At 29.8% G+C, this 25,129-nt stretch overlaps 2 protein-coding genes across 2 annotated transcripts; both read left to right on the top strand.

Annotated features, from left to right (window-relative positions):
- The first annotated feature begins 3,152 nt into the window (after positions 1-3,152).
- LOC119675475 (chromatin-remodeling ATPase INO80-like) lies at positions 3,153-12,370 on the top strand. Its single transcript, XM_038086682.1, has 6 exons — positions 3,153-3,221; positions 7,285-7,443; positions 8,266-8,368; positions 8,462-8,550; positions 11,961-12,234; positions 12,339-12,370. The coding sequence occupies exons 1-6, from the start codon at positions 3,153-3,155 to the stop codon at positions 12,368-12,370; spliced, it is 726 nt and encodes a 241-aa protein (XP_037942610.1).
- A 10,659-nt stretch (positions 12,371-23,029) lies between these two features.
- On the top strand, positions 23,030-24,121 carry LOC119686132. The gene has a single exon (XM_038100606.1). It carries the CDS (start codon positions 23,147-23,149, stop codon positions 23,918-23,920), a length of 774 nt encoding a protein of 257 aa, XP_037956534.1. The 5' UTR covers positions 23,030-23,146; the 3' UTR covers positions 23,921-24,121.
- The last annotated feature ends 1,008 nt before the right edge of the window (positions 24,122-25,129 follow it).

The following is a 25,129-nucleotide window of genomic DNA, read 5'->3' on the forward strand; positions in this document are numbered from 1 at the left end:
ACATAAACGTCCGGATACGTAGTGAATCGTTTTATTCAATAAAAATGCTAAAGTAGTACCAAGTTAATGCCATTTGATAAGGATTGTGACTTTATTCAAATCTTATCGTACTGTGCTATTTTGGTAACCTTGTATGAGTTGGTGTCTTGCTGTGTGCAGGTTCATATATAACATTTATGGACTAGTTAAGACTATTTATCAAACGAAATTATTATAAAAAACAAAGCTAATAGACATTACCTAGAAACCTTACATGTTAAAGAAAATCGTATTCTCAAATATTTTTTTGAGAATTCGTTAAATAATTTCTCAGAAGTGCTTTCTACTACACACACTTCATATACTTCAACAACAAATATGTGATCTAATGTACCTTTCGGGTTTGATCAGTTTAGCCTTATCCTACTTCAGCTACTTAACGTTTTTTTATTTATTTATATTAAATAATATTTAACTTATCGTAATACTCATATTGGTAACAATTTTGAATAGGCTGTTAGCTTTCAAGCAATCAACATAGACCTCTATTCATAAGTACTTATCGTCTGATTAGATTATAAATTGACTACATGAGTTATAGAAACGACATGATACTTAATGGTAACTTAAGTCATATTACAAATAATTATTGTTTATTAGATTAGTAGGTTCGGTAATTATTATTTGATCTTGTGTATACATAAAAGCAGATAAGGCATTGCTTTTGTTTTCACTTGCAATGATTATGATCACTTGTTGCCACTTTTATTGATTACGTTAATACCTAAGAAACTAACTCATTTTTAATTCGGAACACACTTAATAATCACCTTCTCAAGAAGTCGAGTCCTGGGTACCAGTGTTCTGTGAGCTCCCAGTTTCATTGATTATAACATAATTCATCCGACTAATCCAACATGCGCAGAAGTCGACAGTTCGAAGATTTTACATATTGTTCGATATTTTGTTTTGTATTTAATACAAAAAATAAAATTAAATTAATAATTATTATTAAAAACCAAAATATTATCAAAGTACATTAGTTTTATTTCCTTTAAATGTGAAATTATTAAAAAATACATGATTATTATTAAAACTATTTTTTAATATTTTTTAATATTTTTTATTTAAATCTACAAACGTTAATCAAGTATTTTTATGATTTTATTATTTGATAAGATATTTACAAAAATTCAAATAATTTTTAATAAAATTATTCTGTTTTCCATGAGCTTCTATATATAATAGTAAGTGCTATAACAATCGTTAAATTCATTTGCAATACTCGTACTCTTTCAATAGTTTGTAAAATGCTGGACGATTTCAGATGCGCATTTTAGTGCACATTTTGGGAAAATAATGCAGTCCATAAAGACTATTTTACGACGCTCCTAAGGACTGGTTTGTTCTTGTACACAAATGATTTCAATTCCTAAAAAGAAGCTCTTAATTAGACGGATAGAGATTATTCACTAAATTAATTAGAACTTTTCAAGTTTCATTTTTAAGATAAAAAAAATTATCATACTCGACAACAGGCATACAACAACCACATACTTTGACTTTTAAGTTTAAAGAACTTACGTTTAGTCATATTATTTTATGGATCTTTATTGCTTTACGTCTTCTCTTAATATAATTAATTTTACAAAGAGAAGCTAATTCATTTCAATACACGTTTTTATTTCACTTAACCATAAAACGCCATAGTTCAGAGTACAAAAAACGTCACGACACAATACATTTCAACATAACAAAAATAAGACAATCACCGTAAGGCTACAATACAATGTACATTATTTCATCTTAAATCTAAACATATTGTCGCCCTTGACAGCTCCAATAGACATCAACATTCATAGGGAATAGTTGCCAACTTATGTATTGCTCGACGAATCTTCCTATTCTTTATTTTAACATCAGCAACGCAAACAGAACCTTTAGTATCTCTTGTCACTTTCACCACTCTCCCAATAAGGCAGTGCTTAGAAGGCAAATTTTCTTCTGCAATTAACATCATATCACCTTCATTAAAATTGTTCTGGTTTTTAATCCGCTTGACCTTCTGTTGAAGTTCATAGAGATACTCTGCCGAACACCTTCTCCAAAAATGCTGTTGTATGGCTGAAATTCGTAGCCATCTAATCTACATGTGACCATTGTTTGCTGTCCACAGAGCTTCAACAATCCCAACCAACGGACCACCCATTAAAAAATGTGCAGATATAAGAATACTTTTGTCATTTGAATCCTTAGATATGGTTGTCAACAGTATTGAATTTAAAACTACTTCCGCCTTAAAAACTGCTGTTGTCAGCTCTTCAAACATAAAATGCGATTGATCCAATATTCTAGCCAAATGATATTTTGCTAATTTCACAGCCGCTTCCCACAGTCCACCAAAGTGGAGAATCTGGGTGGTATATGATGAAATTCAATACAATTAACAGCACAATATTTGGAAATCTTGCTCTGAATCTGTTAATCCAAAAACTTGCTTTCAATTTCTTAAATTAAAGGCAAGTGCCACAAAATTCGTGGCATTGTCGCAAAATAATTTTAAGCACAATCTGCAGCGAGCTACAAATCTCTAACGAAGCCAGGAAAGCTTTTGCAATCAAACCAGAGAACACCTCCATATACACAGGTTTTATAGCAAAACAAAAAAAAAGATCAATGTACTAGGGTCACTATTTATATTTTGAGTTTGATAATGAAAAAATATTAACTTGTCGTTGAAAGTTGCTTTATTGTTTCTTGAAGTATTCTCCTTTATGATACATATTTGCATCCGTTTGAACCACTTGTCAAAGCATTTCTTCGAATCTTATTCAGACACCTCAAAAACATGGCTTTCAAATGCAACAACGGCTTCTTCCGTCGACAAAAATCATGAGCGTTGTCCACGCAATTTACTCTTGACGTTCGGGAACAAGAAGAAGTTATTGGGTACCAAACCAGGACTGTACGGCAGATGACCCATCAAGTCGATTTTTTGAATGTTCAAATCGGTTATTAGACGAGATGTGTGAGCACTCATATTGTTTTGATGGAAATGAAGAATGATCTGACGGCGCTTGTTTGTTTTCTGTAAACGAATGTAAATTTTGGATGGCAACTAAAGCATTGTACATTATACAACTGCCAGAAATTTTACGTATTACTCTTCTAGCATGGAAGATCCAAAACAGCTGCCAACCACTGCTATGGCCATTAACACTTGCATACCAGAATCGTATTTGGTAACAATATATTTGATGTTTAGCATCATACGATGATGCAGTATTCGCCTATCTCTCACCAACACGTAGCAGCGGAGCACCATATGTATTTTCTACAAATATGCTTAGGTTTTTGTATTTACTGTTTGCTGGTAATTCACGATTCTTCAATAGCAATGCAATTCTTCTCTAAAATAATGTTGTTGCACACAGTAGAATATACGCACCAAGGCTTCATCTTATCTTTCAGTCATAAACATAATGCCTTTTCAAAACCCAAGAAGATTGACAAAAATTCTTTGTAATTTTTCAAAGCTGCTACAAGTTTTAACACATTTTACAAAACAAGGCTTTGAATTGTCTCTAAAGCTAGCCTCACATGTCTCATTAGATATATTTTTTTCAGTAGATTCATTATCAGTTGCTAACGTACTATTACGACTTTATTCTTTGTCATCATTAGTATTCTTTCTGGACTTATTTGGTGGCCACTCACAACAATCTCTCTTCTTCAAAACAAGGGCCTGAATCTCTATAGTCCATTGACTATAGAGATTTATTTCTAAAAACTCATCCCAATTAGCTTTCAAGATCTTGCAGGAAAATTTTCGCCTTTGCAGTTAACCGATTAATAAGCCCAAGGGGATCAAACAACTTGGATAATTCTGCTAACATTATTCTTTTTGTCCCACTGGAGTCCAGATGACCCCAAGAGTTTTTATTATTTCTTGGTCATTCATTCGAAGAGTCATTCATTCGATGACATCAAAATCTTCAATGGCTATCAGAGGCTTAGAGCCGAAGTGTTCTTCTAGTATCAAAAAATGTTCGAAGTCATCAAGCATATCATCCTGATTGAAATCATTGCTTTAATGCGAAAGTTATTGCCTTTGGTGCTGCCTCTCAACGCCTTTAATTTAGCAAGCTTTTGGAATTTTGTTTTTTGTTGCCATACATATTGGATAGTATAAAAATAGTAAATTTTTGGGTTATTGATTGAACGAAATGAAATTGGTCAAGCTTTGAAAAGAAAAAATTGAAGAAAAGGTGATAATAACTCTATTACGTGAATCGTATAATGCGTATAGACTAGACGATATGTACAGTTTCTGACTATTTAAGCGTTTTTAATTTATTATTGTCATTATAGTAGCTATTATAAGTGCATTATGTGTATGTAGAAGCATAAAAATTAGAATAATATCACGATACTCTGTTCGATTTTTGTCCGATGAGGTGAGTTTCTAACAGATGTTATCAGTAGGCTAACAAACCCAAGTAATAAATCTAAAACATAAACCTATTCTAGAGAAGAGAAAAAACGGAAAGTACTGCAAAGAATAATATTATTCCATTTGTATATAGTGTATAGGACATGTTTATGTAACTGTGCCAAAGTTTGTTTAAAAACCCAAAATGATGTATATTTGGGCGTATGTTTAACATGTATCCAATGTATTGTCCATTTATAATCCAAATATATAAATCAAATATATGGTATACTACTATATATAATAGTTTTTTCATATTGAAGTTGTGTGATCTTATAATTACTAAAACAATTATTATATCTTAAATTAAATACTCAGAAACAGAGTTAGAAAATACATTCATCTTTTCACCTAAACGTTGTCATTTCATTTTTAATATTTCCGACAGGAAACTGCTATTACCCGCATTATCACGAATATCGTCTTTCTAATGGAGCTAATTTTAAAATGCGAAACACGTGCATTAATTGGGAAATGTCTATTTCATTGACAATAGACAATAGACAATAGATACTTCGGAGCGTTCGCAAAACAATTATGTGAGATGCCGAAAAAAGCGCTGCATACAATTATCCTTACACAAGTCTCATAAATCGCTGTAACCCTTTCAGACCGGAACTGAATATAGAAATCCACGTACTCTGCAGTGCGTGTGTTAGTACTTTAGTCTTGAAATACATAATCCTTGAGATTTCATTACAAAGAAACATAAAAAATCAGTGAATTAAAAGTGGCTCAGTTGCAGTACATAATCAGCCTTTCGGTTAAGTGTTTGTGAAGAGAGGAAGAAAATTGGTAGGCGTCAAATCAGTGTAGTTGAGAACTTGTCAGTTTAATTTCAAATGATGAAAATATAATTTTTTTTAATTTGATTAGATGCAACCAACTTCCGTAGTATTCTGAACTCCGGGAAATTTTATTTTTCCATTTTATAATATGAAAACACGTGCAGGGTATATAAATTTAAAGGACTTTTCGGAAAGTCTATGTAAACGAAATGAAATCTTTTTTCAATATTATTTTCATTGAAATATGATATGATTTTTTTTGGTTTAGAAAATGTAATGACAAAACTGTATTCCAGCCTCTATCTATCACATCACCCTTTCTATCTAATAAGGAAAATTAAGAGACTCGGTCCAATCTACAGTTGCTCATTTTAAATGCCTACATTGGTACCCTTTGCTACTTAACACCATTTCCGCTTTCAATCCATTGAATTAAAATTCAGTTTAATCAAAGCAATTTGATTGAAATTCAAATTTATTGAAGAATCCAATTGAAGAATATTTCAGTCTTTTATCAATTGCCGCAAATAGCCACGTCTAAAATTTTAATTTCGTATCGTTTGTGTATTCACTCTATGGTAATGTGCTTGGATTACTTGCTACTTTTTTAAATATTTTATGTAGTTGCCTAAATGTTTTACTAGCATTTATTTTGTTAATATCTGCTTAATATGAAATACGTGCAATTTATTTATTTTGAATTTTTTTTTATTTTGACATTGATAAATTACGCTGCAATGGTTCCTGCATAAATCACTTAATGTGTATTACCCGCACCAATGCAAATCCCATAGTTCGAATGCTATAATATTCAATTTATTTGTGCTATAGATTTTCATCTGCGAATCGTCTGCCGCTTCTGCTAATTGACGTGGTTGTACTCAGTAGCATTTCAATGGCTTATAAATTTAAGGATGAGTCTTCATAATTTGTTTAAACATGATTTACGTACTGTTTACTACGAGTACAGGGGCATGAGAAAACCACATTTTTAGTTTGATGTATTCTTTTTTCAACAAACATTTTATTCTGATAGAACAGATTTGAACAGATAATAAATACATAGAATATAAGAATTTAAAACTTAATAGTAGAATAGCTTAGCATTAAAAACTAAGCTTTCATTTTTGTACACAATTTATGTTAATAATTTGTTTGTAGTTTAGTAACTTTGGGAAGCAGTATTGAATGTTTTAATAGTTGTTAAATATATACAAACTCTCATACTAATTACAAATAATCAGTAAGTCCCATTCTATATGAATTTATCATTTTGATAATATACAGAAACTCTCATTCCAATAATAAATAATCAGTAAGTCTCATTCTTATGAATTTATATTTTTGATGAGACTTACAACCGGAGATACGATGTTTGTTTTTGATTTTGTCGTTGTAACCCATGATGGCACGGTAAATACCATTAGGACTCGCTTAACTAAGCTCAATCTTATATTAGGGAACTTCAAATGCATCACAGATTTTTATAAATAATATCGAGTTTAATGTAGCTATAATATTGAGATATTAGAATTAAGCCATTAGTTTAATTCTCAAAGACCTTGCTGAAAGGAACAGCGTTCACTTATTATGGATCCCAGGGCACAGCGGATTTAAAGGAAACGAAAAATCAGACGACTTGTCATAGGGTTTCTCACTGGGCGCTGCGGAGCTAAAAAGCCTATTTATTACTAAAAAACAATAGCTACAGACTTTGTTGTGAAGAATAGGAAACAGCAGAACACATTCTGTTTCACTGTGATAGTCTTGCCAGACTCAAACTTCGGCACTTATCCACTGCATATCTCTTTCTTATTTCTAAATCTTCTTCATTCGACTCTTTTTCATCAAACGGTATTATTAAAAAAATATTTGTATAAAGATTGTGCACGCATTATATGAAGAATTTTTAATTATTTAATTCTTCCATTGCAAATACGTGGCAGCATACCAAATATCTAGCAATATTTTAGAAAAACTATTTTCTATTACAAAATTCTAAAAACAAATTCTTAATATTTTCAGGTAATATTTTATGACTCCGATTGGAATCCAACTGTAGATCAGCAAGCTATGGATCGCGCACATCGTTTAGGTCAAACAAAGCAAGTGACAGTTTACCGCTTGATCTGTAAAGGTTCCATCGAAGAGCGAATACTGCAAAGAGCACGCGAGAAGAGTGAGGTAGGTGTTAGCAACGTTGGTGGTGTTGTAATGATCACTAAAAATTTACAAGTACACCATTACCACAAAAAAGTGTAACATAAGTAGTAATAAACGAGCAAAACTACAAGATCGTCATCGTCATCGTCGCCGTCGTCGTCATCGACAAAAAACCGCAAGCAACGCATGAAAGTTGTAAAGCAATCCCACAGAAATTATAACAAAGGGTATCTGGCATGGCCCGCATATTAGGCACGTGCGTTTCCCTGTTTTAACCCTCCACGTAAATAAACATGTTCTTTTTTTCAATTATATACTTAAAAGCATACATTATTTTGAATTGTTTTCATTAATTTGTGGAAGGAACACGATCACTTCAAGTTTTTTATGGTACTTTGTGGGTTTTAATACCAGAACATGTTTTGCCTTTTCCCGTTGATACCGGAAATTAATTATTCAATTATTTATATTTGTAGGCGACGTTTGGTTACGCCTTCTCTTTCATACCTCTATTTTTCACATTAGTCTGTAGTTTTGCATGAATAAATTAAAGACTACTCAAAAATGGAAAGAGAAAATTTATAAATTTTTTGAAAATGATCATTAACGAGATCAAGTAGTTTTCATTTCTAATAAATTGGAGAACATGCGAATATTTATCTCTCAGTTATTTATTTATAAATATATTTAAAGTAAGAACAGGTATAGTATAGCTAAAAAATCTTTAGCTAAAAAAATGGATATATTCAGGATTATTTAAAAATTATGCAAAGACTTTTCTTACTACTCCTTCGATATATCATTTAAATTTAAGCTAAGTATTATACAATTCTTTTCATATAGATACAACGTATGGTTATAAGTGGCGGCAACTTTAAACCAGATACTCTTAAACCCAAGGAAGTGGTTTCATTGCTTTTAGATGACGCGGAAATAGAACTCAAATGTAAGTATTTTAAGAAAACAAAAACAACAAACAAATATTTTTTCTTTATTTTTTGTGTAAAACATAATTTTTGTAATTTTTTGTATAACATAGATCGGCAAAAGATTGAACCAAATGATGGAACTTCCGTAAATAATAAAGACTTGAATAACATTGATAAGAAGATGCGGGGAACTAAAAAAGTAAGTACTACTCGGTTAACAGAGAAAATATAAAAATTCCTTACTGAACAAACTATTTTATTGCACTAAATCGGTATATAAAAATATAGAATTCCGTAAATATTTTTGATTTCAATTAAATCATATTGGTAATTTTCTATATGAATTTTGGGGAATGTAAGTACAATTTAAACGAGGATCTCTTTTTTATGTTTAAGTGAGTGAAGTCCATAAGCAACCGATTTTGTTTTTTACAAGTGTCTTCTGTTGTTCTTTTATTTTAAATATTTTCATTATGTTTAAGACTAATTTTAAAAATTTGAAGACTCTGCAAATCAACATTTTCGAGACGATATCAACATTTTTTTGATGAACATTTTATATGATTTACCCTCATATACAACGAGGGAACGTTTTAATTCTCCAGGTTTACAAACGGGTATAAGAATACTTTCTTATTTGCGTTATCATACTCATACATCTTATAATCCACAATAATGAGAATTTTTAATTTCAAAGTCAATATTTTCTGGACCACTGCCCAATCTTATTGGAGTTTCATAGTTAGCAGATAGTATTCATAGTATTTTTAAGATACAAAAACCCATTCCTATAATTAAATGAATATAAATATTTCTTATATAAAATGTTGTGCAGGCTGATTGGAGACATTTTGTTGTAAATGATGAACCCATTCTGTAATTACTTTCTCTGAGCTAATACTTGTCGAACTTTTTCGTTTTATTTGGCACAGTTAGTGGTGTGCCAAGATATGTAGAAACATAATTTTAGACTTCATATTAAGTGTGTTAAAATTTTTATCACTAATGGGAAATTCCAATTTCTAAGTTTTCTCAATGAAGTAAATAGATCTGCATGAATTTAACATAAACTATGTAATTAGTTTGTATGCGACATGAGTAAAACTTTTCTTAAAGTCTTGACTTTCCATAAAAAAATTAATCATTATAATAAAATAGAGAATAAAAAAGAAAATAATCAAATAATTAAAATTCAAATTAGTTGACTTAATAGCAGTTTTAATTAATTATGAAATTATTGTTCTATTTAACAATAGCTACTTCCGTTCCGCGTTTGTTTTCTGGACTCCTGATTTTAATCTTAGATATTTTAAAATAGCCTTTTTCATGCATGATCCTCACTGCGATCTAAATAGAGAGATAAAAATTTGGTAGCAGTAATGTTAACCAAACACTTAAAGCCAAGTTTACACTTGTTGGCTGTTAATTTGCATCTGACCTGAACTATTTTTCAAAACAAAGCAAAGAAACCACAACTTCTTTGTAATATTTTGAGTTCTTTATTCTTTATTCGTTCTTTTTTATTCTGTTACGTATATTTACGACTCTGTTTTTTCTTAATGAAAGTAAACGATCTCTTTTAAGCAAAGTTACATTGACTTTACATTATAAACCATATTTGTTTACATATATAATGTTATTATACTACTTCGGCGTCATGGTCATGTGAGCCGGTACCACATAGTAATGTTCTGTAGAGCAGCTCATAGCATATACTAGTATATTGAATGAATGAAGAGCAACCAAAGTACAGAAATCAGCAATCCAATCCAATTTGTAGCACTTGTTGCCAAAGTGCGTATAAACATGAATGACTGGCAGACTTCAACTTGGCTTTGAACTTAGTTCAGGGTTTATCTAGTTTGTTAAGTTTGTTTAGTCCATGAAGTATAAGTAGAATTTTGTTATATTTTGAATCCCTCTTTTGGTTAGTATTAAGACTTAAGGTGTTTATTTGCCTCTGTGTTGCCTTCAAAAAAGAAAACAAAAAAGAAAACTCAAAGTAAAAACTTTATATTTCTTTTTTCTTTGGCCGGTTTCGCTAAATGATTTTGTGCGTTCAATGGAACACTGACTTTGGCTATAGTTAATATTCATTTATATAGAATGATGTTTAAATAAAAACTAGATTTTTATAAAAATCAGTCTTTAAACTGAAAGAAGCTGAAGACGACTTCTGCCTGCCCAACAAAGACAAGGAATACTTTTCATTTGCGAACAATGCATGAAGTTCATATACCACGCGCTTCTGTGGTATATAGCAACGAACTCTTTATTTTGGGTACATTGCGCTTGGCTTGGTAGAGTCATCGGAAATGAGTTATATAGTACACAGAAACGAATTTCCAGGTTGTAATTTTTGTGAATTTAAATGCAATCATAAAAAGAACTGCAAACTTTTTGTTTTATTATTATTATTATTTTTATATGCGAAGCAGTTTTTTTAATTAAACGACAGCAATTGATGCCATACATTTTACGAAAACTGCAGTCATATTTAAATTTTTAATATTAATAATCCAAATTATCCACTATAGAACCAATTAAGTAGGGTGTGAGATAAGGCAATTTCTTCGGGCATCAAATTAATTAAAACTCACTGATTCTACAAATAAATAAATGGATGTGATCCAATCTTCATTGTTCCACCAAAGATGGAAATTGATCATTACACAGGTCAAGCAAATTAAATTATTTTCATGTAGTCTCAAAAAACTATTTACGATTAATTAAATACAAGAATTACTTCCAAGATCACGCATGATGGGTAGTTGGTAATACTCGAAACAACTGTATGGTCAGCTAAAAATTCAATTAATTAAAATAATATGAAAAGGAATTTTTGTTGCTTGTAGTTCACAAAAAAAATGTGATTATTAAGATATACTTTCTACAAAAAAAAAAGTAAAAGTTTTGTTACTCAATATATACTGTCTTTTCAGCCTTCAACGTTTTATCAATTTTTTGATCCCTTGTAAATAAAAAGGTTTGTCACGGACTCCTAAAAATAAGCTTGTCTTTATAATTTTCTTTAGATTTCAAAACAGAATAAACTCAACGAGTGCTAGAGTTAGGAGGAATAGTAAATAAAGAAATTAGTGCTCAAAATCAGTACCACGCGTTGTATTGATAGATTGATTTCTATGATGAACACCAAATATCTTGTATTACAAAAAACTGACTTAATCTTTTTGGTCAGCACCAGACTTACATAGAGTCCCTTCGCCACCGATTTACTTTATAAACATCTATCTATTATACACATAGTCTGATATCTCAATATTGCTTTGTGAAAACAATTTGTCCCGATATAAACAAATGTTAGTAACGTTACAAACAGGTAATCAAAATTAATATAGAATATATTAATTGTGATTAAAGATATGTGCATGCACTCGTTATTTGTGTGAAAGGATGTTATATATTCAAATCTATTAAAAGAAAAATAACTGTAGATATTGAAAACAGACCTGTACTTAAATCCAATTTTTTAATACAAAAAAAATTCTTACACATTGCTGCATATCCGATATTTGTTAATTTATTTCAAAACACAATATGAATTACAGAATGCATTAGAATACAATTAAATACATCGTTTTATTTTAGGAAACCTTAACTGGTGGTGTAACTATACCTGCAACTCCCACACAGGACGATGACTCTTCGCAACTCATTTCTGATAAACGTGTCAAAATAGATAATCAAATATATGAAGACGATACAGCAACTTCAAATTCAAGTCCCTCGAGCAACACTGCAACTACTGCTATCAATGAACCCTACGTACCAGGAGCAACAACTATATTGCCAGGCAATGATTCCGACAATGAAAACTTTATTGTGGATTGTGAAAGTCCAATGTATGGCGCTGATTCTCCAAGTAAGTCATTTAATAATAAAGACATCATGTCTTACCATATTTCTTTTCTTATGCAATATCAAAATTTGCTAATTTATATAATTTTTATATAATTGTGTTTGTAGCAACAACATTGGTTTTGTGTTTCAATTCTTAACAAATGGACATTCAAACGTACTATTGTTAACCATTAGTTTCGATTTTTAAGAGTGGCCAGGTGACGTCAAAAAAAAACGTTGGCCTTTTATAATAAATATTTTTGTTATTTATTAGCAATTTTTTTTTGAGTCACGAAATATATATTTTAAAATCCTATTAATATATTTCGAAATCCGTTCAGGGCCGTTACCACGTTATCATATGTCCAAGGATATACTTTATATATCTAGTTGATGCTTTGAAACATTATAACATTTTATTTACAAAGCTATAATTTTTTCATGTAATGGAAAAATTTTTTAATATAATAAGCTTACTTGACTGTCCACTACAATGGAACGCTCATTTGAATCCTTGAACTATAAAAACATATATCTATCTATTATATTAGAATAAGGATTAAAAACATATGCTGAAATGGTGATATAGATTTCTCACTTTGTATTATATTATTGAAAGGAAGGGATTGTGCACTGCCACCTAAAAGATCTTTTGTGCTTTTTAGTCGGATTAGAGTGTCCAAATCCGATTTCTTTAATGAATCACAGTATAAAGCCTATCTTTTCTACTCTGAATCCTTATGACCCATGAAATACCCTCCTAGGTGTTTTCTCCGTTTGTGCATTGGTGCCGGGCACTCCCCAAACACATGGTATGCTATTTCTCTTTCGTCTCTATAGTATCTGCAGTCTAATTTGGATTGAATTCCTAACTTCGATAGGTGATTATTTAATCTACAGTGACCGGACAATAATCCTGCAATAATTCTTAGGCACTTTAAATTCCAAAACATGAATTTGAGATGCTCAATTCCTATTTCGTAAACTTCAATGAGTATTTCAGCTTATTTTTAATGCTATGATTAAAAATTTATTAGCTGATGTTTTTCTCTTCATTTCTGATATCACTACCGTTTTGAAACCACATATACTGCTTATAAACTATGTCACTGAATCATCACCATAAACTTAGTTCATCATTTGAATTGCTTCAGTAAAACTAAATTTTTATTCAATGCCCATTCATATTATATACCAACCGACGAACTTTTAGAAATAATAATTCCTCTTCTATCCGTTCAAATATTCTGAAATGATAACAGTACATCATTACATCATGAAAGAATCTGTCTTACCGATACTTTTGATTGTGAAGACATGACCATGTTGTATATATAACAACTGTGTCGGTACAATTGTACAATATGCTCCCGGAATAGAAAAATTTTGCTGGTAATGTGTGTTGTATCTACGCTATAGACGACAAATTAATATCAATAAATTAATGACATGTATATACGTAAAACACACTATTAACTCATATACTATTCCTAACAGCATTTGCATAATTTCCAATAACGATCGATTTGAAATTTGAAAAGAAAGTCAATAAAATAATTACATATTTGATATATATATGTTTATATGTATATATTATATATTGATAAAATATAAGTGGATCTCATATTTGTTGTAATTGGCCTTGAAATTATACAATAGAATTACTTCTCATGTACAATAGAATCGGTTTTTCTTATTTCAGTTTATTAAAACTTACTCATTTTCAAAGAAATTTCTCAATTGCTTGAAAATATTTACAATTTAATGATAAGTTTATTAATGGCATCTGCGATGTTAAATGTAATGAAAAAGAATAAATAGATTATCTGCCGCTATTAACTGTTTTTTTTTGATCCGTTGCATGTTGGTGCCCATGTACTATGTGGGATGCAACACTTGGTGCGATTAACTTTGGATGCGAATACATTTCAAAGTACTTCAGCAAACAACAACACAATTTAAATTTGTCTGACAATGAACAAACAGTAACACAGCAACAGCAACAACAACAACAACAACAACAACAACATCTCAACATACAAACAACCTGTGATATGGACATCATTTTATTATTTACTCTAATAATAACGGCAAGCAAAAACAGCAGTCAGCAGTCAGCAGTCAGCACCAACAACAGCAACAGCAACAGTAATTGCTGCAGCTTTAAGAGCAACATGTGCGATTGCATCTGCCTCAAATTGTTGGCAGTGAGCAGTGTGTGCAACATTAAAGTTTTTTTTTTTTTATTATTATTTTGTGTGTAAAATTGTTTTGATTGGTAAATTTATTTTAAATTGCTGCGATACCAACAGCAAGCATAACAATAGCCTAACATGTTGCTAATACGTGGCATTTATTTTTGTGAGTTTTTACCAAATTTAAGGTTGTTGCTTTTGGATCGCGACCAGCGCCAGTTCATTTGACTATTACCACTTTTATGGCTTATTAAATGGCAATTGCTGTGCCTATCTGGAGTCCTAATTTGTAACGTAGCAACATGAAATCAAGTCAAACAATTCCTGTTGACAAAGTTGTTAATGTTGTCAGAATTTGGAGCCTTGCACTGCCTTACTAACTTTTCCCATAAAATTAACAAAAACTAGACTTCGATAGCTCATTAGGTAGTCGATGGTAAACATTTACGAATATTTGATGTTGAAATATAGCGTACGGATGACTTATGCATTTAATAATAATAAATTGATTTGAGTTCCTTTCTATCATTAATTTTCCTTTATTATTGTTGAGTGCTTTGATTTGCATTTCAATCGGTAATAAAATAATTAATTAATGAATGGCATTGACTTAACAGAACCCAAAGAGTCTCTGGTGGTTAAAATTTTTTGTTTACCTTAAATATTGCCAACAGTAATTATACTTCTTGCTTGAAATGTTGTGAGATCTTAGCTAAAAATATATTTCGTCTGCCAGAGAATTGTATAAAGTAGTATGTTCATTTTGTGGGTCGGATACAGGGATTTATTGCTCATAAATCAAACATTTTAAATTTGCATTCCCTTTCATATTTACAAGAACAGCTGAATATTTTATTGCCATTTTAACGTCGTTTCAGAACATCAACAAAAAATTTATAACCAATATTTTTTGAAAATAACTTCTTGTAAAAATAAAATTTAAAACTACATTTAAATAAAAATTAAATTCTATTTATCAAATATATATATATATAAATATATATATATATATATATAAATATATAATATAAATAATATGAATAATATATATATATATATAAATATATAATATATATAAAAAATATATATATATATAATAAATAATATATGTATTAATATATATATGTATAAATATAATATATGTAAATATAATATGTTAAATTATTATGTATAAATATATAATGAATAAAATAACATTGTATAAATAATATATGTATACATATATATATGTAACATATATATATGTAATATATATATGTATAGAATATATATATGTCACTAAATATAATATATAATATATATATACAAAATATATATATAAATAATAATATATAATAATATATAATAAAATATATATATATATATATATATATAGATTATATTAATATATATATATATATATGAATATATTTATACATAAACACCAAATAAACCTACTCCACTTGCCGCTATACACCCCCACACCATCACTGAATCCCCACCGTGGTTAACTGTATAGACTAGATTTTTTTTTTTTTTGATACTTTTCTTGATGTTTCTACAAAAAAAAATATAACAATTTTAAAGTAATATCCCATTAGTTGAGATAATTTAACTATTGAGACTTTAAGGAACTATGACAATGCTTTCCTACGGTAGCTATATTTATATCTAAATCAAAATGGGTTACATATATTGTGCAGTATAATTTTTATTATTTGTGCTTTAGAACGAAATCTGCATCGAATAACTTTTTTTTAAAAAATAATCCCTAAAATAAACATAATAAACATTTAAATGCAACATTTTAGAGATTTATTGTGATATATAACAGTTAATCGTTGGTAGTCTGTAGTTATATTTGTATTATATTTAAAGTCATGTAGTTATATTATATTTAAATAATATATATTTGAATTAATCGGCGTGAAATTTAACAAAGTCGTCAAAAACAAAAATAATTGAATATATGAGACTTTTATAAACAATAAAGAAAACTGAAGCATTATTTCTTAATTTATGTAGAATAGCATTTTCGAATATACGCAACCAATTTCGGTTCTTCTGACAAATACTTCAGCTGCATTTCCAAAACCTTATAGCATTTGTTTATAGTGTCCACTGTCCACACTTGCATTTTTGCTTCGTGTTTTCTCTTCAAAAATAATAGCCCTCAATTCAACTCAAATGTATGCATTGCACAGTGAAATGGAAAAGGACAGAAATGAATAATAAATTATTCTACTGGAAAATCTAATAATAAATTGTAAACAATATTTTCTAAGTAGTAGTAATATTAGCTTTATTTTTACTTCATTTTAAATTTGTTGTATTACATAAAAATTAATAACAATTATATTATATACAGTCAGCGACAAAACTCTACATACACCCCCCATTTCTGCTAGCTCGTAAATCCAAAGACATAATAGAAAAAAGTAATGATACAGTTTTGTTTAGAACTGTTTTTTAATAATAATAAACAAAAGAAAATTCATTCATCAATATAAATTAACGAAGTTATTCGAAAAAAACCTAAAAAAATCATTGACAAAAGTCTACATACACTTCATTGATTGTTACATTTAGTTGACAGTAATTTAAATGTTAAACGGGAAAGTACTGTTTAACATTAGTCGAACACATTGCTAATGCAACTGGAAAGCATGTCATTTTCAGTGCTTAAACTTAACTTAAGCGAATATGTACATAAAAGTTCAAAGCGCCAGCTAACTGTACTTAAAAATCCTTGAATGTTGTAAATCCTTATACCATAGTAAGTAATGTTTAAAGTTATTTTCATTTTAATTTTACTTACCAATCTATAAATAAAAATATTTTCAACATTTTTAAGTGCAATATATGATACCTCTTTTGACAGACAAAAATATATTAAATATATTTTATAAACTTCATTAACATAATTTATTTAATAAAGAGGTTTTTTCGAACAGTAGTGAAATACAACAACAAAAATTTTATTTTTTATATTATTTTAATTAATTGAATTTTTGGCTGACCATTACAGCTGGTTTCGAGTATTGTCCAAATATCCATCATCAGTTGTCTTGGAAATAATTCTTGTATTTAATTATTCGTAAATAATTATATTTTGAGACTGCAAGTACCAGGAATCGAACTCGGGTCCTGCCAAATGTGAAGCTCAGAATCAGCGCCCTTTAATCAACTGATCCAAAGCCGTACTTGACTTTTTTTTTGTTTTTTTTCATTTTTATTTAATATATTATAATTATTATTGTGGAAAATAAAATAATTAAGATTAGTATTTTTTTGTTTTTTTGGTGTATTTATGACTATTATAATAGTTTTTTTTTGTTGATTTATTTGAAGTTACTTATTAATGATGTCAAAGATCCTTGCTTCGCTCTGTGTTTACAGCATAATTTTATATAAATTACAAATTTCAAAACGCTTGTAAAACATTAATAAATGTAGCAGTATAGCAAAGTGAAAAAATAGTGTACCAAAAAGAAACTACATCACTCAAAAAACGTGTCTACTATTGTAATTTGTTGTTAACCATGAGATACAGCAAACGCAATGGTAGCAATTACAACTAATCGTAAATTGAAAATTTTTTGAAATTCATGCCTACAAAAACTGAAGCCAAGTTGATGGCGTTGACGGCGTTGATGGCGTTGATGCCGAAAATGTGGCAGCACGAAAATTGAACAAAACAAAAAAGTAACAGAAATTCACACGAAATTGTTGAAATAATAAAAGATACATTAAATTTTAACAAATTCAGCAATGTGAATTAATTGAACATGAATTGCCTACAAATGTGAAAAAGTGAATATTAAGAATGCATTAATTCTCAAGTCTCGCATAAATTTACACATTATTGGCCTCTATAGTTAGTTGCTACAACAATTGAATTTAATTAATTAATTTTATAGTTAATAAGCTAGACTTTGTACTTTTGGGTTAATTGAACAATTTAAGTACTCTTTTATGAAATTTAATCACTTGTCATTGCGAAGTCAGTACTCGATCATTTTAAAATCTGACATAATTCAGCAGGATGTTCTCTAATTATATATATTTTTGTCTGTAATTGTATCGTACGCTACTCTGAGTAATTTTTTATATGTCTCTTTTATCATCTCTCTTCATTTTCATATATAGTATCTAATTGTCTTTGTTTTATATCCTCATTGTAATACGATTCACTCACTTTCTTTTCGTTATTGTACTCCTATCTTACTTTCTGTAGTTCTGTCATTGCCATTAATCCAATTTTTCTTGATTTTACAACTAAGATGTTCGCTATTCATTATTGCGTTATTCTAGGTAGTTCAGGTTTTAGTTTGTACTAAAATCTCCCACTTTCTTCTTCTTCACTAGATATTATTATTAATAATAGAAAACATCGACAATTTTGTGAATAATTTTTTTTTTTAATTTCGAATTTCGATCACCGTTAAATTTGGAAGGTCTGCAACTATACGACTAATAGGTTCCTTAAGCAAAGCTTATAATGCACTTCAAAGGGAGGTCCAGAAATACGTCAAGATCCTCAAAAAAGAAAGTCCCTAAAGTGTGTGCCGGACAGAAGCAAAGTATGTGGGAGGCACTTTTTTTGTCCTCACCACAACTGCGGCAGATATGGTTAAAAGAGAAATTTAGTCTCCAAGCATGGTTACCTAGAATACAATGACCTGTAAGTTAATGCACTGCAAGACTGATATCTCTACGGTGCATCTCTATGAGAGAGTTTGATTTTCTTCTATTGGTATGTGGCGAAATTGCATACAGATGCCTGCATATCGTAGAGTCTTCCCACCTTTAACTAAAAAGTTCAGCACATGAAGAACTCAATACAATTTTGCATGATGTCAACGATATGCTCAAATTGTTTAGGTGTTCCGAGTGGTTTCCTGAAGCACCCCATCTAGCTAGCCCGTCTGCTTTGCAATTGCCGAAAATATCCATATGACTAGGAACTCAGATTAGAGAGATATTGAACTGCGTCGACATCTCATTTAGAGATGTTAAAGACTGTCCTAGATGTACCTAAATTGAACTGAACTTAAGAACTTTAAAGCAGCTTGACTATCCGATAGTATATATATATTCCATTCAAGTATGTTATCTACTTCTTGACAATCTAAATCCTTCAAGTTACTTAATAAAAAACTTTCAAAAATATTATAATAATATAAGTAACTTCTGTTATAATTTTCAAGATTTATTTCATTTAATTTTTATTTTTTTTTATTTTGTGAAGCCGTCCTTCAGTGCAAAATCTTAAATATATTTTGCTAAAACTGTCAACTGACAGTTTTCATTGTCGTTTTCTTTATCTGATGTCACCAATTGTTAGTTAGTTTTTTGTGGCTGTCATGTAGCTTGTTGTTTTCTGTCAATATTAGTGGCAACAGTTCTTTATATTATAAGAATTTAAAATATAATGAATTTATTATTTTATTTTAATATCCCTCCCAAACAAGGCATGCATAAAAATTACTTTATATGTGATTTTGAAATTTATATCCACTTTTCGATACTAAATCTTCTCCCAAAATAATCCTTAACATCCTTAACTAAATTAAATAAGTCCAATATTAAAATTGTTATCAACTTCAGAGAAATGAATCTGATATATCAAAAGCTTAATTACGCACTTATTTTTTATTGTATTTTCTTTTAAAACTCCTATTAAATGAAATTACAAAATAAAAATGTATTTACTCATGTGCTTGATATTTATTTGTATCCATATTTGCTAATACAAGCACATATACATTACAAGTATATTACAGAAACTAGTGTTGTTCATATTATTCATATATTTTAAAAGCCGGATTTATGTGATTAATCGGATGAGAAAAGAACTCCGCAGTTGAGAAAAAATCTAAATTTTTGTGAATTTGAAGTCTTCGAATATTCGGATTTGAATTTATTATACACAGTGCAGCTATTCGAGGACTTCCTGAGCGAATGTTAGAGAGCACACAAAGCTAATGAATGAGGATCGCACAAATGAGCACAAATTTATTTATTTTAGCAAATAAAATATAGCTCTTAGGCATCCGATAACGGTCGTATCTAATATCCTATAACAAAAATGTATTTTTCTTTTGGGGTAAAACCGCTAAAACGTGTGTCCAATACTATTGGCATTGTTTTTCTATCGAACAAGAAATGAAATTAATATCAATGCATGGAATGAATGGAATCATCTGATCTGACCATGTTAGATACATTGCTTTTATGTAATTTCTGTTAGCTAACTTAACTATTGACAGATAAGTGTTTAATATGGTCAAAGCCACAAAGCTTTTGCATTTGATATAAAGTAGTACTAGGCTTGCAATATTTTCCATCTTATTTGATATTTATAGCTCACTCATATACTGCTATATTCTTGTGCCGACTATTATACCGCTTGTAGAGAATAATTTAAATCTTTTACTTTTCAATTATTAACTGTACGTAAAAACAACATTTATTGGCATTATAAATTCTTTACTACGTCTCACGATTCACTTAGTCCTTATATCTTGTTTCCACTGCATACTCAAGTGAGTTATTTGAGTAACTTTAAGATTTCGTTGTTTCCACTGAGACAAGTTACTTGAGGCATGTTAAAGAGCTTTTATGAGTCAAAAAGTTCTATTGGGTTTAGTCATTTCAATTGTAGGCAGATGACATTGAATTTTGAATTGTTAGAAGAAAATAATTCCACATGGAAAACGCAGAAAATTTAAATAATTCAATGCATAATGTATGTGGTATTGTTCTTAATATGAATGCAGCAGCTGTTGCAAATTATTCAATTTTCAATTACTTTTATTTTAATTAATAATAACACTAATAACTTATAAATTAAAAATAAAAGGAACAAAGGAGAATCTACGTCCGTTACGACCCTTTCGTGCGGGTATCTTCTTTCCATTTTCTTCAAGATTAATCATTCTATCCACTCTCTCTAGTATCTTTTCATCAACCGTTTTTATTTTTTATCTATTATGTGACCATTATAAATAACTGATCCCCGCCCCTCAGTCCACATATTCCTGATTCTCTTGTTTTCTGTTATCCATTTTCAAACTTGATATCCAACTGAACTTTTTTGATTAAATAATTTATGCATTATATAATAATATCAAATATATATTTTATATATAAATTCATTTTTATGTATCAATTATATATTTTATTTATAATAAACAAATATTTTAAAAAATGCCTAACTCTTGTTTGTGTATGTTTACATACGAGTATTATTTCTTGTGTCAATTTTCACTTCAATTTCAAAGTTGCATTTGACATTTTTGGACTAATTTCGACTATATTTTCAAGTAAGTTAAATTTACTTAGCAATCTCAAGTAAGTTAACTAAACCAACGAAGCCAGTGGAAACGTACTATCAGCTTTTCATTATTGAAGTAACTATGGTACAAAAGCAGGAGATTAGAAGTATGCTCTATTTTTCATCAGAACTCGGCAATTTTTTTTTTAAACGAATCGAAATAGAAAATAGGTTCATTACATTTATTTTGCAAAAATACAAACCCATTTACATTTAAATAAACTCAAGTTATTTATTTAGCTAAATACTACTAAATAAAACTACTGCATGAAAGGTAAAGGCCAAAAACAGACTAAGAAATTCAGAAACCCATTCTCTTATAATCTCCTTTGACTGAGTAGAGAGGGTATCAAACACGCAGTCATTGTAATCTATTTATTTACGGTAAAAAAGCAATGATATGTTAGACTGACTTGAATGTTCACGGGACCGCATTACGGCGATCTGAGAAGTAAATCATAAGTATAGATGTGGTTTCAATGACACAAACAATTAAGTTAAAAGGGCATTTCTAGCAGCGATCTTTCAGCTCACCATACTCAAAAATCGTTTGAAAAATCCTTCGTATTCTGGCAGGGGTCCTTTGCAAGGCTGAAGGCTGAAGGCTGATTTCGGTCTTTCTAAAGACCAAACGAAAGATCTGCTATTTATCAGATTTGTTATAAAAATTTTGAAATGCGTATTTTTATATGTAACACAATATATGTATATGTTTCTTTTATATTTAAATTTTAATATTTATTTAACATTGATTTATTCATCTATGTATTTATTTATTTATAGATATTTAAAATATAATTTTGAAACTAATTAATTTTGTTTTGCCACTGCCATTTCTTTCATGACATGAGTTAAATTCATTACACAATAATTATATATAAATAATAATAATAATAATTATACATAAATAATAATAATAATAATTATATATAAATAATAATAATAATTAAATATATATCTTATGGCGTTCCATCACATTTGTATTAAAATTAAATTGTTTACTTGCATACGAAATAAATAGAACAAAACAGCTTTTTACCACGGATTACAAATGATAAAACTTTATTTGAAAGACTTTTGTGCCAGAATAGCAAAATTTTTACATACAGTCGTTCGGTCGATCTTACAATGATCTTACAAAAGACTTTTAACGGTCTTCTCCCTGTACATTCGTTTAATATACAGGAACATCAAATCATATCTTTTTTACCGTTTTTCATTTTCAATTTTGAACTTCGTCTAGTTTTCATTTCACTTCATATTTTAATATTCTAAAATAAAATTTAGTAAAATTTATTCACAAAAAAGCGTTTATTACGTATTAAAGAAAAATTCAATAGTTAAATTAATTTTTTTTTGCAAAATTCATGTCAATTATTTTGGCAAATAAAAAGATTACGCAATAGTCCAACTTACGCAACATGACGAGTACTGAAAAAACAACGGTAAGCAGTCCAAATGAAGAGGAAGAAGTTAAACCACGAAAAGGATTCGATCCTGAGTGGGTAGAAAAGAACTCCCAACCGAAACGTTGGTACTATCCGCGCGAAAAACGCGAATTAACGCCATGGCAGAAGCCGGGGCCCATGGAACGGCGTGATTGGGTGCGCTTTTATCATTGGGCTTCCAAAAACGCCATTCCACGTGAACTGGAAGAGCCGAAGGAAGAAGAACCAACAGAAGAAGAAATGAAGAAAAAAAAAAAGAAGAAAAAATCTTTAGATGAACTTTTAGAGTCCTTGGTGAAATTATGTATACCCAAGAATCCTCGCGAAAAATATGAGTATCCAGAAGAAGAAGATTTTCCTTACTCTCCAAAGATCGATCGTAAGCAACCAGCGCGAAAAGATAAAGGCCGACCTTTTGAGCCACCAGAAGTTCCTGAATGTTTTCAACATATTGATATTGAAATAGACTTTTGGTCTACATTACGATTTCCAGTTCGACCAAGCGCTCAAAATTATAAAGCGTCGCCAACCATTCTTAGGTTGGCACAACCACGTCAACCATACATATACAACTTGCATTGTCCACTGCCGGAACGAAAACGTGATGTTGTGCCTGTTCGCACGAAAATGACTAAACGCCAATGGGTCGAGCACATGCGCCGATTGGAATACTTAGCAAAACCACAATTCCATGCTGAGTTCGAAGAGAACATGTATTTGGACCCATGTGCATGCATGTGTAACTAGCATTTACTGCGATAAGGCTATTGAAAGTACCAAATTCAACATAATGTTTAATTGTTTAATCTCGGTGCTTACTCCTTTTGATAAATGATTCGTAAGTAGATCTTACGCGCGCAAATTCATTTGTTAAAAATTTGTATCCGCTACAAGTACGGTTTAAATTTTTCTGTACTCATTCAGCGTATCAAAATTAAAGTAAAAAAAAGTATAACTGTCCTTAATACTTTTGTGTTTTTACTTGTGAGTATTAGCAGCAACATGACCGAATCAAAGCAGCTTTACAGATTCTGCCAAACAAGCAAATCTACCTAAATGGATGGTATATTGGATGAAATAGATTGTCCTTAATGTGTTAACGAATTATGTAAAATAGTTAATGATTAAAGGTTTTCTTAATATATGTAAGTGCAAAAAAGTTATTACACACAAACACACCATTGGCATATAGTTAAAAATCAAGCGACCTATTTATACCTATTTATATAGTTATTCAAAAAATACCGGGAATCACTTAAGTTGTACTCAATCGCTTAATTATTTTTTACTGATTTTATTGTTCCTTTCAAAGCTTCGCTTATCAGTTTTAGGAACGATTAATTTTATATAAAACATAACATTGATTTATTCTCGAAGTAGTCAATTGAATATGAAAGAGGAAACAGTTTACATGTAAGTTTCTTCATCTTATGATCTGATATTGATATGAACTCTCTCTGAAACGAAAGAGGTGCTTATATACAATCACTTTAATATACTTTTATACTTTTTTAATATTTTCACGACAAATTTTTGATTATTATTAAACGTAATAAAACTATCAATGAAATATTTTAGCCAGCTCATCTTTTCCTCTTTCGACACTTAAAACTTATTTTGCAATATGATAAAGGCAAGTTATATGTCGGAAAAATAGTCCAAATAGTTTGGAAACGAATTTGGAATCTTATCGTGCTTGATTTATTAACTATTATATTCCGACTTCTGATTTCTACTTGTTTTAATTCGGGAGTAATACTTTGATTAATGACTGCGACCATAATTCCAGAAAAGAATTTCAACTGCTAATGGACATTATATAATTCTGTTTCAGTGGAGGTATGACACATACGAATGTTGTGGGCTTGGGGACTCTAGCACGCTGTTTGGCGAAAAACATTGTTCTGTTTTTTGAGATTTTAAGGATCAAATCCCATTTAGCTTATTTTTTTAAAT

Source organism: Teleopsis dalmanni, chromosome 2 (genome assembly GCF_002237135.1).
Source record: "Teleopsis dalmanni isolate 2A chromosome 2, ASM223713v2, whole genome shotgun sequence".
NCBI lineage: Eukaryota > Metazoa > Arthropoda > Insecta > Diptera > Diopsidae > Teleopsis > Teleopsis dalmanni.

Coding starts and splice junctions, on each gene's coding strand:
- LOC119675475 (XM_038086682.1), top strand. CDS start 3,153: ATGGAAGATCCAAAACAGCTGCCAACCACTGCTATGGCCATTAACACT. Junction 7,444..8,265: donor GAGCACGCGAGAAGAGTGAG/GTAGGTGTTAGC, acceptor CTTTTCATATAG/ATACAACGTATGGTTATAAG. Junction 8,551..11,960: donor AGATGCGGGGAACTAAAAAA/GTAAGTACTACT, acceptor GTTTTATTTTAG/GAAACCTTAACTGGTGGTGT.
- LOC119686132 (XM_038100606.1), top strand. CDS start 23,147: ATGACGAGTACTGAAAAAACAACGGTAAGCAGTCCAAATGAAGAGGAA.